This window comes from Capricornis sumatraensis, chromosome 22, assembly GCF_032405125.1.
Source record: "Capricornis sumatraensis isolate serow.1 chromosome 22, serow.2, whole genome shotgun sequence".
Taxonomy (NCBI): Eukaryota; Metazoa; Chordata; class Mammalia; order Artiodactyla; family Bovidae; genus Capricornis; species Capricornis sumatraensis.
The window spans coordinates 38,047,791-38,060,152 of NC_091090.1; the positions used below are offsets into that span (position 1 = coordinate 38,047,791).

At 38.7% G+C, this 12,362-nt stretch overlaps 1 protein-coding gene and 1 non-coding gene across 2 annotated transcripts; one reads left to right on the forward strand and one right to left on the reverse strand.

Annotated features, from left to right (window-relative positions):
- Window positions 1-46: 46 nt before the first annotated feature.
- Window positions 47-12,362, reverse strand: LOC138098081 (placental prolactin-related protein 4-like). Its single transcript, XM_068994322.1, has 5 exons — window positions 12,188-12,362; window positions 5,044-5,225; window positions 2,779-2,886; window positions 858-1,037; window positions 47-238 (listed from the first exon to the last, which is right to left on the reverse strand). The coding sequence occupies exons 1-5, from the start codon at window positions 12,360-12,362 to the stop codon at window positions 47-49; spliced, it is 837 nt and encodes a 278-aa protein (XP_068850423.1).
- LOC138069860 (U6 spliceosomal RNA) lies at window positions 7,213-7,317 on the forward strand. The gene has a single exon (XR_011144126.1). It is a non-coding gene; the product is annotated as a U6 spliceosomal RNA (small nuclear RNA).

The following is a 12,362-nucleotide window of genomic DNA, read 5'->3' on the forward strand; positions in this document are numbered from 1 at the left end:
ATAGATCATTATGACCATCTCAGAGCTGGATGGGATGGATGTGGATTTAGCACTTGTCGTAGATCAGTCGGCACGCCAGGAACTTGGTGTAAGTGTCAAGTTTATGTGCATCTCTGCGCATGCAGTGGAACAGCCTATAAAATGCAGAATGACGCCTATTTTCATTGCTCGACAGTAGGGGGCGTCCATACCAGTAAATGCGAGCCATCCTCAGCTTCTTCCTGACTGTAGAAATAACCTGAATATCCAAAAGATGATGACTTCTTATGTGTTTTATTAGTATTGGTTTATCTTTGTTCCTTCTAATTATCAAATAAAGATTTTGGGAAGACATACAAATATAAAATTTTCTAGATATAGATTTGGAGCCAGCCTCTAAGAAAACTATTAAGAATCTAAAAAGTAGAACCATAAGTCAAGTTTGATTTTAACTTTCCTCTTTTCTTCCTTCCCACTCTCATCCTTTGATTTGAGGAGAACAGAGAAAGAAGACAAGTGGAACTTCAAAAGCAGATGTCCTGGGTTACTTTGAAGAAAATGCTGATCTTGGAAATTCTGTTCTCTAGTTCTCTTACTCTTGAAAATATTTCAACCACCTGTGCCCAGAAAGAGCAAGCTTTTGGTGGAATTGTGTGCAATGCAGGGAAGGCTGCACATGTCAAAAATTGAAGTGAAATTCTGATTCCTTTACTATCACTATGAATGACTAGGCTCCTGGTTTATGTAGTAGCAGTCTAGAATACAGAAGACATGCATCTTTTTCTTACAAAATGAGATATTTCCAAACTCCTTACGCTTACAGAAGTCACCTCTTTCATTCATGAGCAAAGCATGAAAGCCCTCTGCAGGATGCTCACCTGGCTGAACGGCCTTTCTATGAGTGCTTGAAGTTCTTTTGCTTTTTTCACATTTTCTCTAGCGCTGGATAGGGTAGTAACTGAGACTTCTTTCACACTCCGCAGTTCCGTGACTAGCTGATACAGAGGTTTTTGCCAGGAGTACAGTAACATGAGTATCCACCTAATAAGGCCTTTATTCTAAGCAACCATAAGAAACAGTCTCATTAAAAAATCATAGTTCAGTGGTTTGGGTAACATGTGATCTTTGCTCAGAGCAGCTGACCTAAAAAACTTTTGGTTATTCCTATGTGCATGCAGAGATTTTTGAAGGTAGTAAAAGTTGCAAATGTATAAAACGTAAGCTATTAGTTCACACTTTGCTAAATTATTAAAAATCTAGGTTATTTTACTAACTAATACTTCTGATAAGTTCTAATTTATAACATGAAATATTTTATTTTTTCTTATGAATTCTACCACAACTCAGTGAGTTCTTTTATGTTTGTATATTTGCTTGAGAGAATCTAAGTATTTACGGCAAGTCAGTACATGCCTGCAGTGCCTGACCCAGGAAAGAGGGATTCCACCTGTGCCCACGTCATTGTCACCCAGTGATTCATTCATATTATGAATCAGATTAGTCCTTCGTATTGATTTTCGATCAGTAATTTGTTCTATGATATTACAACAAAGAGACAAGGAAGAAGACATGGGATTCCTAAACAGGCTTCAATCCTCAGCTGATCCCAACACCAGCCCCCTGCTGACTCATAAGAGTCTGTTTTGTTGACATGTCTCCGGGCAGAAAAAGGCACAGCATTGTCTTTAGTAACAGCATCAGTGGGATTCACAATGGAGGGTTTCCCCCCTAGTTCACTACTACCAGCAGAATTGAGCCTGAAAATCCAGGGGGTGAAGATCTCTAGTTAATATGCTTGATTTCTTTTAGCCATGAATTGTTTTACTGGTAAAGAACAGAGAACTGAATAGGATTAAATATAGTAATGCACATAAAGTGCTCAGTAAAATGTATGGCCATGTAGTAACTCTCAATGAACTTTAAATTTAAGCTTGTTGAAACCTCTTCCTCTTTGACCTTTGTCCTTTACTTGATTATTCTCATTATTAATGAGCTTGACAGAGGAAAAGAATGCTGGTATCATTAAGAAAGTTGTAGAGAGAGAAGATAGTATTTTAAGGGGGGATGCATGTGAAAATATTTAAATAATGTTAGGACGAAGGATAACGCAGGAAATCAGAAAGGAAAGATTATAATGATGAAAATTTGGAGCTGCCATAAATGATTGAGGCTTGACATGTAAACCGTGTTGTCCTCAGAACAGAGGCAATCGTTATGGCCATGAGAAGCAAGGCAATGTTTTATAGGCCATCATGGGGGACACTTACAAATTAAGAATAAAAGGTGACAGAGGAGTCATTGAGAATGACGAATGAAGGTGTCAGAGAAGTAGAAACAGGATCAGGAGAGCCTTGAAAGGCAGATGTGGGGGCTTGGGTGGTGCAGTATAGGACTCCCACATTGCAGTCACTAGTAACAGGAAGTACGCAAAACTGGGGTGTGTTTCTTACATATTCATGAATTTTGCAATCTTATATTTTACACATAGAAGTTCCCATTCATTTCCTGTTTTCATACAGTATAACAGCTGCAATCCTGTGTCTAATCCATTGGTTGAACTAAACTTGTCCGCATGGACAATCTATAGATCTGTTATTTATGTTGCTACTACATATCTTTAGTCATCTCTTGATTTTGCTCATGCTTCATCAACTGCATAATATAATTTATCTTCAATTGCTCACAGGCCTCCAACTTTTTCTGCATTTACAGTTACCATTACCTCGAGTAATCTGAAGCCTGGTAACCTACATACTGTCTCATTTGATCTGGTAAAAAAAACCCAGGTAAAAGACTCACGTTCATGCGTTGGATGTGCTCTCTCTCTTGAGGGATATAGAGGAAATTGGTGTGGCAGTCGTTGGAGGCATTGATATAGTATGGTTTGTCCTGGGCATACTGTAAATCCTGAAAGTGATCAGACAATTAGTTAGGGTTGTTGGGCATTCAGTAGATGAACCCATTACCAGAACATTAACATGTTGATACATGTATAATTTTTCTTGGGGGGGCATCCCAAAATTTGAAAGTCATTCTTTTCCTACTTTTTCTATACATTGTCTCTATAAAATTGATTTTACATCTAACTTTTCTAACTTTAACCTTTTCCCTTCTCTGTTATATTATTATATATATTGTTTATTTTTTAGTATTTGAACCAAATATAGCACATATGTACCAATATTTGGTGCTTTCTAGGTGATGGTAGTGGTAAAGAACATTCCTGCCAATGTAGGAGATATAGGAAGACTTATGTTTGATCCCTAGGTGGGGAGCATCCCTTACAAGAGGGTAGAGCAGCCTACTCCAGTATTCTTGCCTGGCTAATCCTATGGACAGAGGAGCCTGTTGGGCTACAGTCAGTAGGACTGCAAAGAGTTGGACACAACTGACGTGACTTAGAATGTACACATGCACCTATATTTAACCATTTAATCTCTTGTTTACTGTGGGTTAGAGCCAATATATTCCCTTGCAAGGAGTTATACAGTTATGAGTTTGACTTATCTCTGAATCCGCACCCCAAAATCTTAGTGTTCATTCCAGGTGCAGAATACAATGTTGTGTATGGAGACAAAATGGTGTGGCAGAAATACATGGTATAAAGTTATAGGAAATACTAAGCAATGGACTGAGAATAATAAGAGTAGTAAAATCTAGCCAACACATTGATAGAGAAAAACTGATCTTTAGCAAAAGTTATGAACATTTAAAGAGATTACTTGGAAGAGTTGGAAAAAAAAATGGACAGTCAAAAATGGCGGATGAAGCAAAAACTAGTGAGTAAAGAGAACTACATGAATTTAGTAGAAACCTTTAGCACCGCTTTTTATTAGCTGTCTGCTCTGCTGTGTGCTCCTTGATTGACCTAAAAGAATTAACATACAACTTTCAAATACTTTCCTCAGAAAGAGAATAATTGTTTCCATTGTAAACTCCCCTTCTATGGTAGCTCAAAACCTATTCCCTGCAAATCTTAAAACAATAATTTGTAGCATTAAAGAAACTACCAGCATTCGTTTTTTTTTTGTGACTGGGATTCATGTTCTAACCACTGACTTCACTGCAGAGCAGTTCTCATTTATTGGCTATTTACTGTGAGCCTGGAGAAGAAAGCCCAGGGAGACACTGAAGGACCTGAAAATCAGCATGCTTCCTTTTCTCCAGTCCCACCTAAAAGTGCTTTGTGTCAGGTAGTATTGTGGACTGAATGTGTGTTCTTCAACTTCATGTGTTAGAGCCCTAACTGCCAAAGTACTGTGTTTTGAAATGGACTGTAGCCCACCAGACTCTTCTGTCCATGGGATTTCTCAGGCAAGAATACTGGAGTGGCTTGCTGTTCCCTCTTCCAGGGAATCTTCCAGACCCAGGAATAGAATCCAGGTCTCTCACGTTGTGGGCAGATTCTTTATCATCTGAGCCACCAGTGAAGCCCATTAACATTAAATGAGTTCGTAGGGTGGAAAACTGATCCAATAAGTTTAGTGTCTTCATGAAACGAAACAGCAGAGCACTTTCTATTTTCACTCTGTGTCTCTGTGTCTTTTCCTCCGTCTCTCTTCCCCACCCCCCACCCTGTGTGAGGATGCACAGAAAAGCCAGCCTGGGACGAAAGAGTTCTTACCTGAACCTCTCCTTACTGGCTCCCTGATCTGGGACATCTAGCCCCCAGAACTCTGAGGAAATAAATTTCTGTTGTTTATTCCACTGAGTCTATTATATTATTTTATGGTATTCCTAGCCTACAAATACAAAATCACTTATTTTGGAAAATAAAAAACAAAATGAATGAAAGGAAATTGAAAAAGTTATTGCACTTCTTAGGAATCTTTGAGATTTCATAAAACTGATCCTTTCTTCGATTTCCACATCTTATGAGCTGACGGCTTCTTTGAGCTAGTGTATTATTTGAAGTTTGGCTGATGCAGCTTTCTTGTTGAAAGGATGATAAAGCCCAGTCACTTACGCGAAGGTTCCTTCTGGGAGCCTGGTGGGCTACAATCCATGGGGTCACAAGAGTCAGACACGACTTAGCAACTAAACCACCACCACCACAGTACTTACAAACTCATTGAACATTTGCACGGAGTGGTTATAGATGTTACTGGTCAGCTTGGCAGCATGGGAAAACAGGTCCATAAGGGCGGTCCGGCAGATGTCATCCCCGTCAGGACAGAGAGACGGGCATAAGAGGCCTTGGCACAAGAGCAGATTTGACATGACCAGCAGCAGGAGCAGGCAGGACCCTGTTTAAATAAAAACATGAGCCATTCTGAGATGATCTAGTCATGTGAGATTATCAAATCCATCCTGTGGAGGGAAGCCTTCTCTTTCTCTGTTGCTCTGAGGAGGAGTTAGTGCTGTAGCAGCTGGGGTGGGGAAGAAGAAGCGCCTTCTGTGTAAATTTACATGGATGATGATATTTGCACAAATAGAGAATTGGAGAAGTAGGTTACTCCCTGTATTTTTGAATTGTTCCCAGAAGTACTTTTGTGCTCTGCAAACATTTAGAACTTAATTCTGAGCCAGAGTGTTTAGGCCATTCTTTTAAGACAGTTTAATGTTGGAACTCTGCAAACTCTGAGCAGCAAGGCCCTCTAGGAGTTTGTAATTTTTTCACTCTACATTGAAGAATGCTTGCATTTAAGACACTGATGACAAGAAAAATACAGTTGCTCTGTGTGGTTTCCTATCACACTGGGGTAAAAGTGAACACGTGATTGACTGATCGCTACTATTGACTAAAAAGAGAATACTAAGAGAAAAAGAATACTGTACTTTGGATCTGCTCACTCACCTTAGTAACCCCATGCATGTCTTTGATACTTTCCCATAAGCTTTCAAACATCTTAAAATTTGTGTTTCACAGTAACCCTGTGAGATTGCCTTAATCTTCACTATGATCATCAAATTATGTCAATGAAGATGCAATGACTTGGAGAGGGCAAGTGGTTTTCCCCAGGTTCCATTATTAGCAGATGCAGGTGACTGGGCACCAATACACTCATCTGTTCACTTCCTGATGTCACATCACACATGCCTGTGGCCCTCTGTCTGCATGTGTGTAACCAGGACCACAACAGGAGCTGTGATGACTCTGCTTAAAGAGAAAAATATTTTGTCTTTGACTGCAAAACAGCAGTGATCCTAGAACACTGGTTTTATCCACTTGTTCTGCTCTGTCTATAAAACACTCACTGTTACAGTCTTTGACTATCAGTGTGGGGGCCTGGTTTCCTAGCTAGCCTTTTTTCTAGGCACCTTGACAGTTCTTCTACTTTTATACATCCTTAATCTTCTCATTATGTTTGTTTCTTCTCAAAAATAGCAAATAAATCTCCAAATGGTACTATTACCTGGTCAGCACCCAAGACAACATTATTGGCTCTGCAAACAAGGCCTACCCTTTCCTGACTTTGACTTTTTAGGGACAAAATTTATGTGTCTGGTCGGGAGTACATCCTGACAACCCATGGGGCTTAGTTTTTGAACCGTCTCCAAGCATCTCCTCTTTGATAGGAGAACTAGACCTTCATGCTTCCGAGATGTATTGTAATATTTCAGAAATTACTCCTGGCCCTGCCTTTGGCCAACAGAAGCATCAAATCATAGACTCTTGCATGCATGATTTTAATATTACTTTTCCTGTGCGTCCTTTGTAAGTAAGCAGAATTTAAGACTGAAGTGAGCAAGAATTGAGTTTGGACAAGAGAACTGATAAAATAGAGATTTTAACCTCCTGAATGAGATCTGAACATGATTCTTTTTCCAATTTACCAGAAGAGTAGTAATTTAATGAAGGATAAGATATCAGCATTTATGAGGTTTATTCTGCTTTTAGTTATTTTAAAGGGGCATGGTATCTAAGAATAAACTGGTCATTTAAAATTAGGTGATGAAAATAAAAGAAGTGGTTCTCAAAAGGGAGACATATAAGTTGGAGAAATTTGGGACTATATCTGTCATCAACTAAAGAGCTTATTGTGAGAGGCAAGGAGAATAATAGGTTGTATAACACAGACGTATTTGTGTGCATATATTTCTGTGCATGTATACATGTGTTATGCATAAATATATGCTTAATTCCCACACGGAATTTTAGACTTTATAAAATTCAGTTCTATAATGGATAGTTAATAAAGCAGAATACACTAATTCCTAATTTAATTGACCATTTATTGGTAGATGACTAACTATATGATTTCTTTTTCTGTTAAAATGTTAGATGTGTCATTGCTTTGGTAGCACATATATCAAAAAATTGAAATAATACTGAGAATATTAGCATGGCCCCTGCCCAAGGAAGACACACAAATTTGTGAAGCATTCCATATTTTACCGTATCAACTTTAAGGGTTGGGATGGGAAGGAAGGTGGGAAGGAGGTTGAAGAACGGGGGGCATAGGTAAACTATGGCTGATTCATGCTAATGTTTGGCCAAAAGCAGTACAGTATCGCAAGTAATTACCCTTCAATTAAACATCTATAAATTGAATTATTAAAACTGTTATTGGGATCATATAACAGGTTCACGTATCCACTGTATGACTAAAGAGGATCTGACTGGCAACTGATGGTGTCAATTATTGTTGGTTAGTGATTCATTTGAACTCTGGGAGTTGGTGATGGACAGGGAGGCCTGGCGTGCTGCAATTCATGGGGTCGCAGAGTCAGACACGACTGAGTGACTGAACTGAACTGAGTGATTCATTAACTTTATAGTTGAATGAGAAAAATAAACTAACAAACATTATTGTCTGTGATTCAGTGTCATAGCAAGCTATAATCCTTGTCTGCATTCGCTTTTAGGTGGTATAGTGCCCAAACTTTGAAACTGAGGCTGTTCCCAGAAGCGCACAGTCGTAAGTCTTGCCCAGGATTTTTGTTCCTGACGCTGGAGGCTTCTGTTCGCTGGTCACTAAGGCCAAAATTTTCTCTGCTGAGCATTCTCTGGGTCTATGACGTGCACAAGTCTTTATATTTTGGTTTTCTAATTTGATTCTCTTATTATTTTGACCAGACTACCAAGTCCCTTTACGACTTCTTTTTCAGACACTTTTCTACTTTGATCTTTCTGATGCTCATTAGTGTATCTGCTTCCATGTCTACCTCTCTGAGTAGTTCTCAGTTTCTACATAAACCCTACCCTATTCTCTTACTGTCTGGATTTTGGCGTTTAGCATCAGCATATTTTATGAACTTCATTTTTCTTCTGGTGCAGTTCCTGGTATACAGCTTAAGCTGGTTGGCTCCCATCTGGCTTGTTCGTGTTGTCTCCAAAAAATTAGAGAACTCTGCTTTCTTTCTAGCAGCCCCTTGTTTTGATACCATTGCTAATTTTCTGTGATTTCACTTCTTGTCTCATAAGCTTTGTCTTTCTCAATCTACTGTAACTTGAGTACTATGTGCCTCTATGTTGGTATTACTATTTTAAATCAATATTAACCTAGTGTACATGAGAAGTAAAGGGAATAAAATTACAATAGAATAAGGATAATACATTCCCCCAAATTAAATTCCAGTAATCCTGCCAGTTTTAACTGACTTTCTATCCATGTATTGTTGAGGTCCCCTACTCATTTTTCTGTACTAGGTGTTTCAATTTTGAAATAGAATGCAGAAAACAAGGGAGTGAAAATTCTGGAAAATACCTTGGATTTTAGATGCCTCAGGATTAAATATGTAATTATTAGTTTTTAATAGTTAGTAGGGCTATTCTTAGCACCTATAGCTCAGGGTAGGGTGATTGATCAGTGAAGGCAATGGCACCCCACTCCGGTACTCTTGCATGTAAAATCCCATGGGTGGAGAAACCTGATAGGCTGCAGTCCATGGAGTCGTGAAGAATCAGACACTACTGAGTGACTTGACTTTCATTTTTCACTTTCATGCATTGGAGAAGGAAATGGCAACCCACTCCAGTGTTCTTGCCTGGAGAATCTCAGGGATGGGGGAGCCTGGTGGGCTGCTGTCTATGGGGTCACACAGAGTTAGACACACTGATGTGACTTAGCAACAGCAGCAGCAGTGTGATTGATATTGAGTGAAGGATGTATATTGGGAACTGCAATCGCCAAACAGGTAACTGGAGATAAATAATGCAATGCCAGGAAGACACAGGCTTTTGTTCTGGAAGGAAAAACTTACCGTGTCTGTCATCTACTGTCTACTCTTCAGATTTTTCAAAACACTTTCTTCCTTTGCTCATTTAAAAATATTGGTTGTTTGATATTTTTTTTCCTATTGAGTTGCATGAGTCTCTTATATATACTTGGATATGAAGTCCTTACCAAATATGTGATTTGCAAATATTTTTTTTTTCATTCCATAGGTTGTCATTTCATTTTTATTGATGGCTTCTTTTACTACGTACAAGGTTTTGAGTTTGATGTGGTCTCACTAGTTTATTTTTGCAGTTCTTGTCTTGGCTTTTGATGACTGCGTTGTTTGAGCTGCTTGTATTTTGGAAAGCAATCCTTTATCAGTTGTTTTATTTGCTATTATCTTCTCCCATTATTACTAAAAGACACAGACTGGCTGAATGAATACAAATACAAGACCCATATATATGCTGTCTACAAGAGACCCACTTCAGTCCTACAGACACATACAGACTGAAAGTGAGAGGATGGAAAAAGGTATTCCATCTAAGTGGAAATCAAAAGAAAACCAGATCGGCAATTCTCATATCAGAAAAAAGAGAACTTAAAATAAAAACTATTAGAGATAAGAAGGACACTGACAAATGATTAAGGGATCAGTCCAGAAAAGACATAGCAATTTTAAATGTCTATGTACCCACAATAGAGCACCTCAATACATAAGGTAAACACTAACTGACATAAAAGGGGAAATTGACAGTAACACAATAATAGTAGGGCATGTTAACACCACACCTATACCAATGGACAGATCAACAGAACAGAAAATTAATAAGGAAACATAAGCCTAAAGGAAATATTAGAGCAAACAGACCTAACTGATATCTTCAGCACATTCTATCCAAATGCAGAAGAATACACTTTCTTCTCAAGTGCACAGGGAACATTTTCCTCATCTCAGGTCACAAATCAAACCTCAGTAAATTTAAGGAAATTGAAATTATTTAAGGCATTTTCTCTGACCACAACACTATGAGATTAGATATCGATTATACGGGGGAAAAATCTTTAAAGAACACAAACCATGGAGATTAAACAACACATTTCTAAATCATGAACAGGTTACTGAAGAAATAAGGGAAATAAAAACATTCCTAGAAACAAGGAACAGTGAAAACGTGATGATCTAAAACCTAGAGGATGTAACAAAAGCAGTTCTAAGAGGGAAATTTATAAAAATACAAATCCTACCTCAAGAATCACATTGAATAGACCACCTAACTTTACATACCTTTCACTGTTTTTAAATTTCTCTTATCAATGTCTTTAAGGTTTTGTATAAAATCTTTCAACACCTTGCTTGAGTTTATTTCTTATTGTTTTATCTTTTTTTGATGCAATAGTAAATGGGATTGTTTTCTTTATTCTACTTTCTGATAGTTCATTGTTGATATATAGCTGGGCAACTGAGTTTCGTATACTGGAATATAGTAAACATAATGCATGCTACATCTTTAAAGAATAGAAATTTTCCCACAAATAAGACATATAGTTGATCAACAGGTATATGACAATCTGCTCAGCATCACTAATAATCAAAGGAAATGCAGATCAAAAGCACAACAGGTATCACCTCATACCTGTTTGAATGGCTAATACCAAAAGGTAAGAAATGACAAATGTTATTGAGGATGAGGAGAAAAAGGAGTACTTATACACTGTTGGTGGGGATGTATACCAGTGCAACTTCCATGGAAACATACTGTGAAGGTTCCTCAAGAAATTTAAAAGAGAACCGTTATGTGATGCATTATTCCACTTCTGGATATATAGTCAAAGGAAATGAAATCTTTGTCTCAAAGAGAGATCTGTATTCCCATGTTCATTGCAGCATTATTCACAGTAGCCTTGATGTAGGCACAACCTGGGTATCTTTCAACAGGTGAATGGATTAAAACAATGTGATGTGACATATATATAGGTAAATATTATTTAGCCATTAGAAAAAGAAAGAAATCCTTCTTTCCATTTGTGGCAACATAGATGTAACTGGAGGGCTTTACACTAAGTGAACTAAGTCAGAGAAAAACAAATGCCATAGGATCTCAACTATAAGGAATCTCAAAAAAAAAAAAAAAAAAAAGATGGAACTCAGAGTAGAGAAAATGATTACCAAAGACTGGAGGGTAAGGGAAATAGAGAGAGACTTTTAAAGGTTACACACTTTCATATATAAAAAATTAATAAGATCTGAAGATATAACTTTGAGCTTCATGATCTAATCGTGGTATCTAATCATGAGTTTTGAGCAAGCTCTGGGAATTGGTTATGGATAGGGAAGCCTGTGTTGCTGCAGTCCATGTGGGACATGAATGAGCAACTGAACTGAACAGAGGCTCTAATGTATAGCATGGTTAATGTAACTATAAGATGGTGTTATATTTTTGAAATTGTCTGAGAGAGTGGTCATCATTGAGCAGCATCACCAACTAGACGGACATGAGTTTGAGTAAGCTCTGGGAGTGGAGGATGTACAGGGAAGCCTGGCATGCTGCAGTCCATGGGGTCTCAAAGAGACACGACTGAATGACTGACTCTAATGAAGAGAGTGGAACTTACCTGTGTTCTCTTCAAAAACCAAAAGTTAAACATGTGCGGTGATTGCAATGTTACTTAATAGAAAGGGAAACTCATTTCTAATACATGCACAAATAGGGGTGGGTAAGATGACGGAGGGGTAGGTGGAAATGGGGTACACCTGTCTCCACTGATGCATCAGGAACATCTAAGATCCAGCAGTTCTCACAGAAGACCATGAATATAGGCAGGACTCCATGACTACTGAGAAGGAATATCCAGATCCATACAGAACTCAGTAGGACAAAGGAAAAAGGGACAAGGAGGAAGGGGAAAGAAGGAGCAGAGCAAGTGGGACCAGCCTGCACCAGGGGGTGAGGGGGCTGAAGCGCAGGGGAGATCCCCACGTCCATGGCCATCCACTGGGACGGGGGAGGCATTTGAAGCAGTTGGAGAGTGAACTCACTAATCTGTGACAGTCTGAACAGAGTGAGAACCACATAGACAAGCCATGCTGCAGCCTTTCATACCTCGGACAGGGTTGTAAGTCCACTGGTGTCCACAGAAGCTGGAAGCTGGAGCCATGGGGATTGCAGAGTGATCCCAGGGTGAGGACTCCTGTTGACTGTGGGGAGTCAGCCTGATGGGATGGGATGGGTGAAATCTGCTGCATGGAATGCTTCTTAAGGAAAGCCATGAAGCCAT

Excerpts from the sequence above, each read along its gene's own strand:
- LOC138098081 (XM_068994322.1), bottom strand. The coding sequence starts at position 12,362 with ATGGCTTCATGGCTTTCCTTAAGAAGCATTCCATGCAGCAGATTTCAC. Across the intron at positions 2,887-5,043 it reads TGCAAATGTTCAATGAGTTT|GATTTACAGTATGCCCAGGA; the intron begins GTAAGTACTGTG and ends GATCACTTTCAG. Across the intron at positions 239-857 it reads TAGAAAGGCCGTTCAGCCAG|GTTATTTCTACAGTCAGGAA; the intron begins GTGAGCATCCTG and ends TTGGATATTCAG.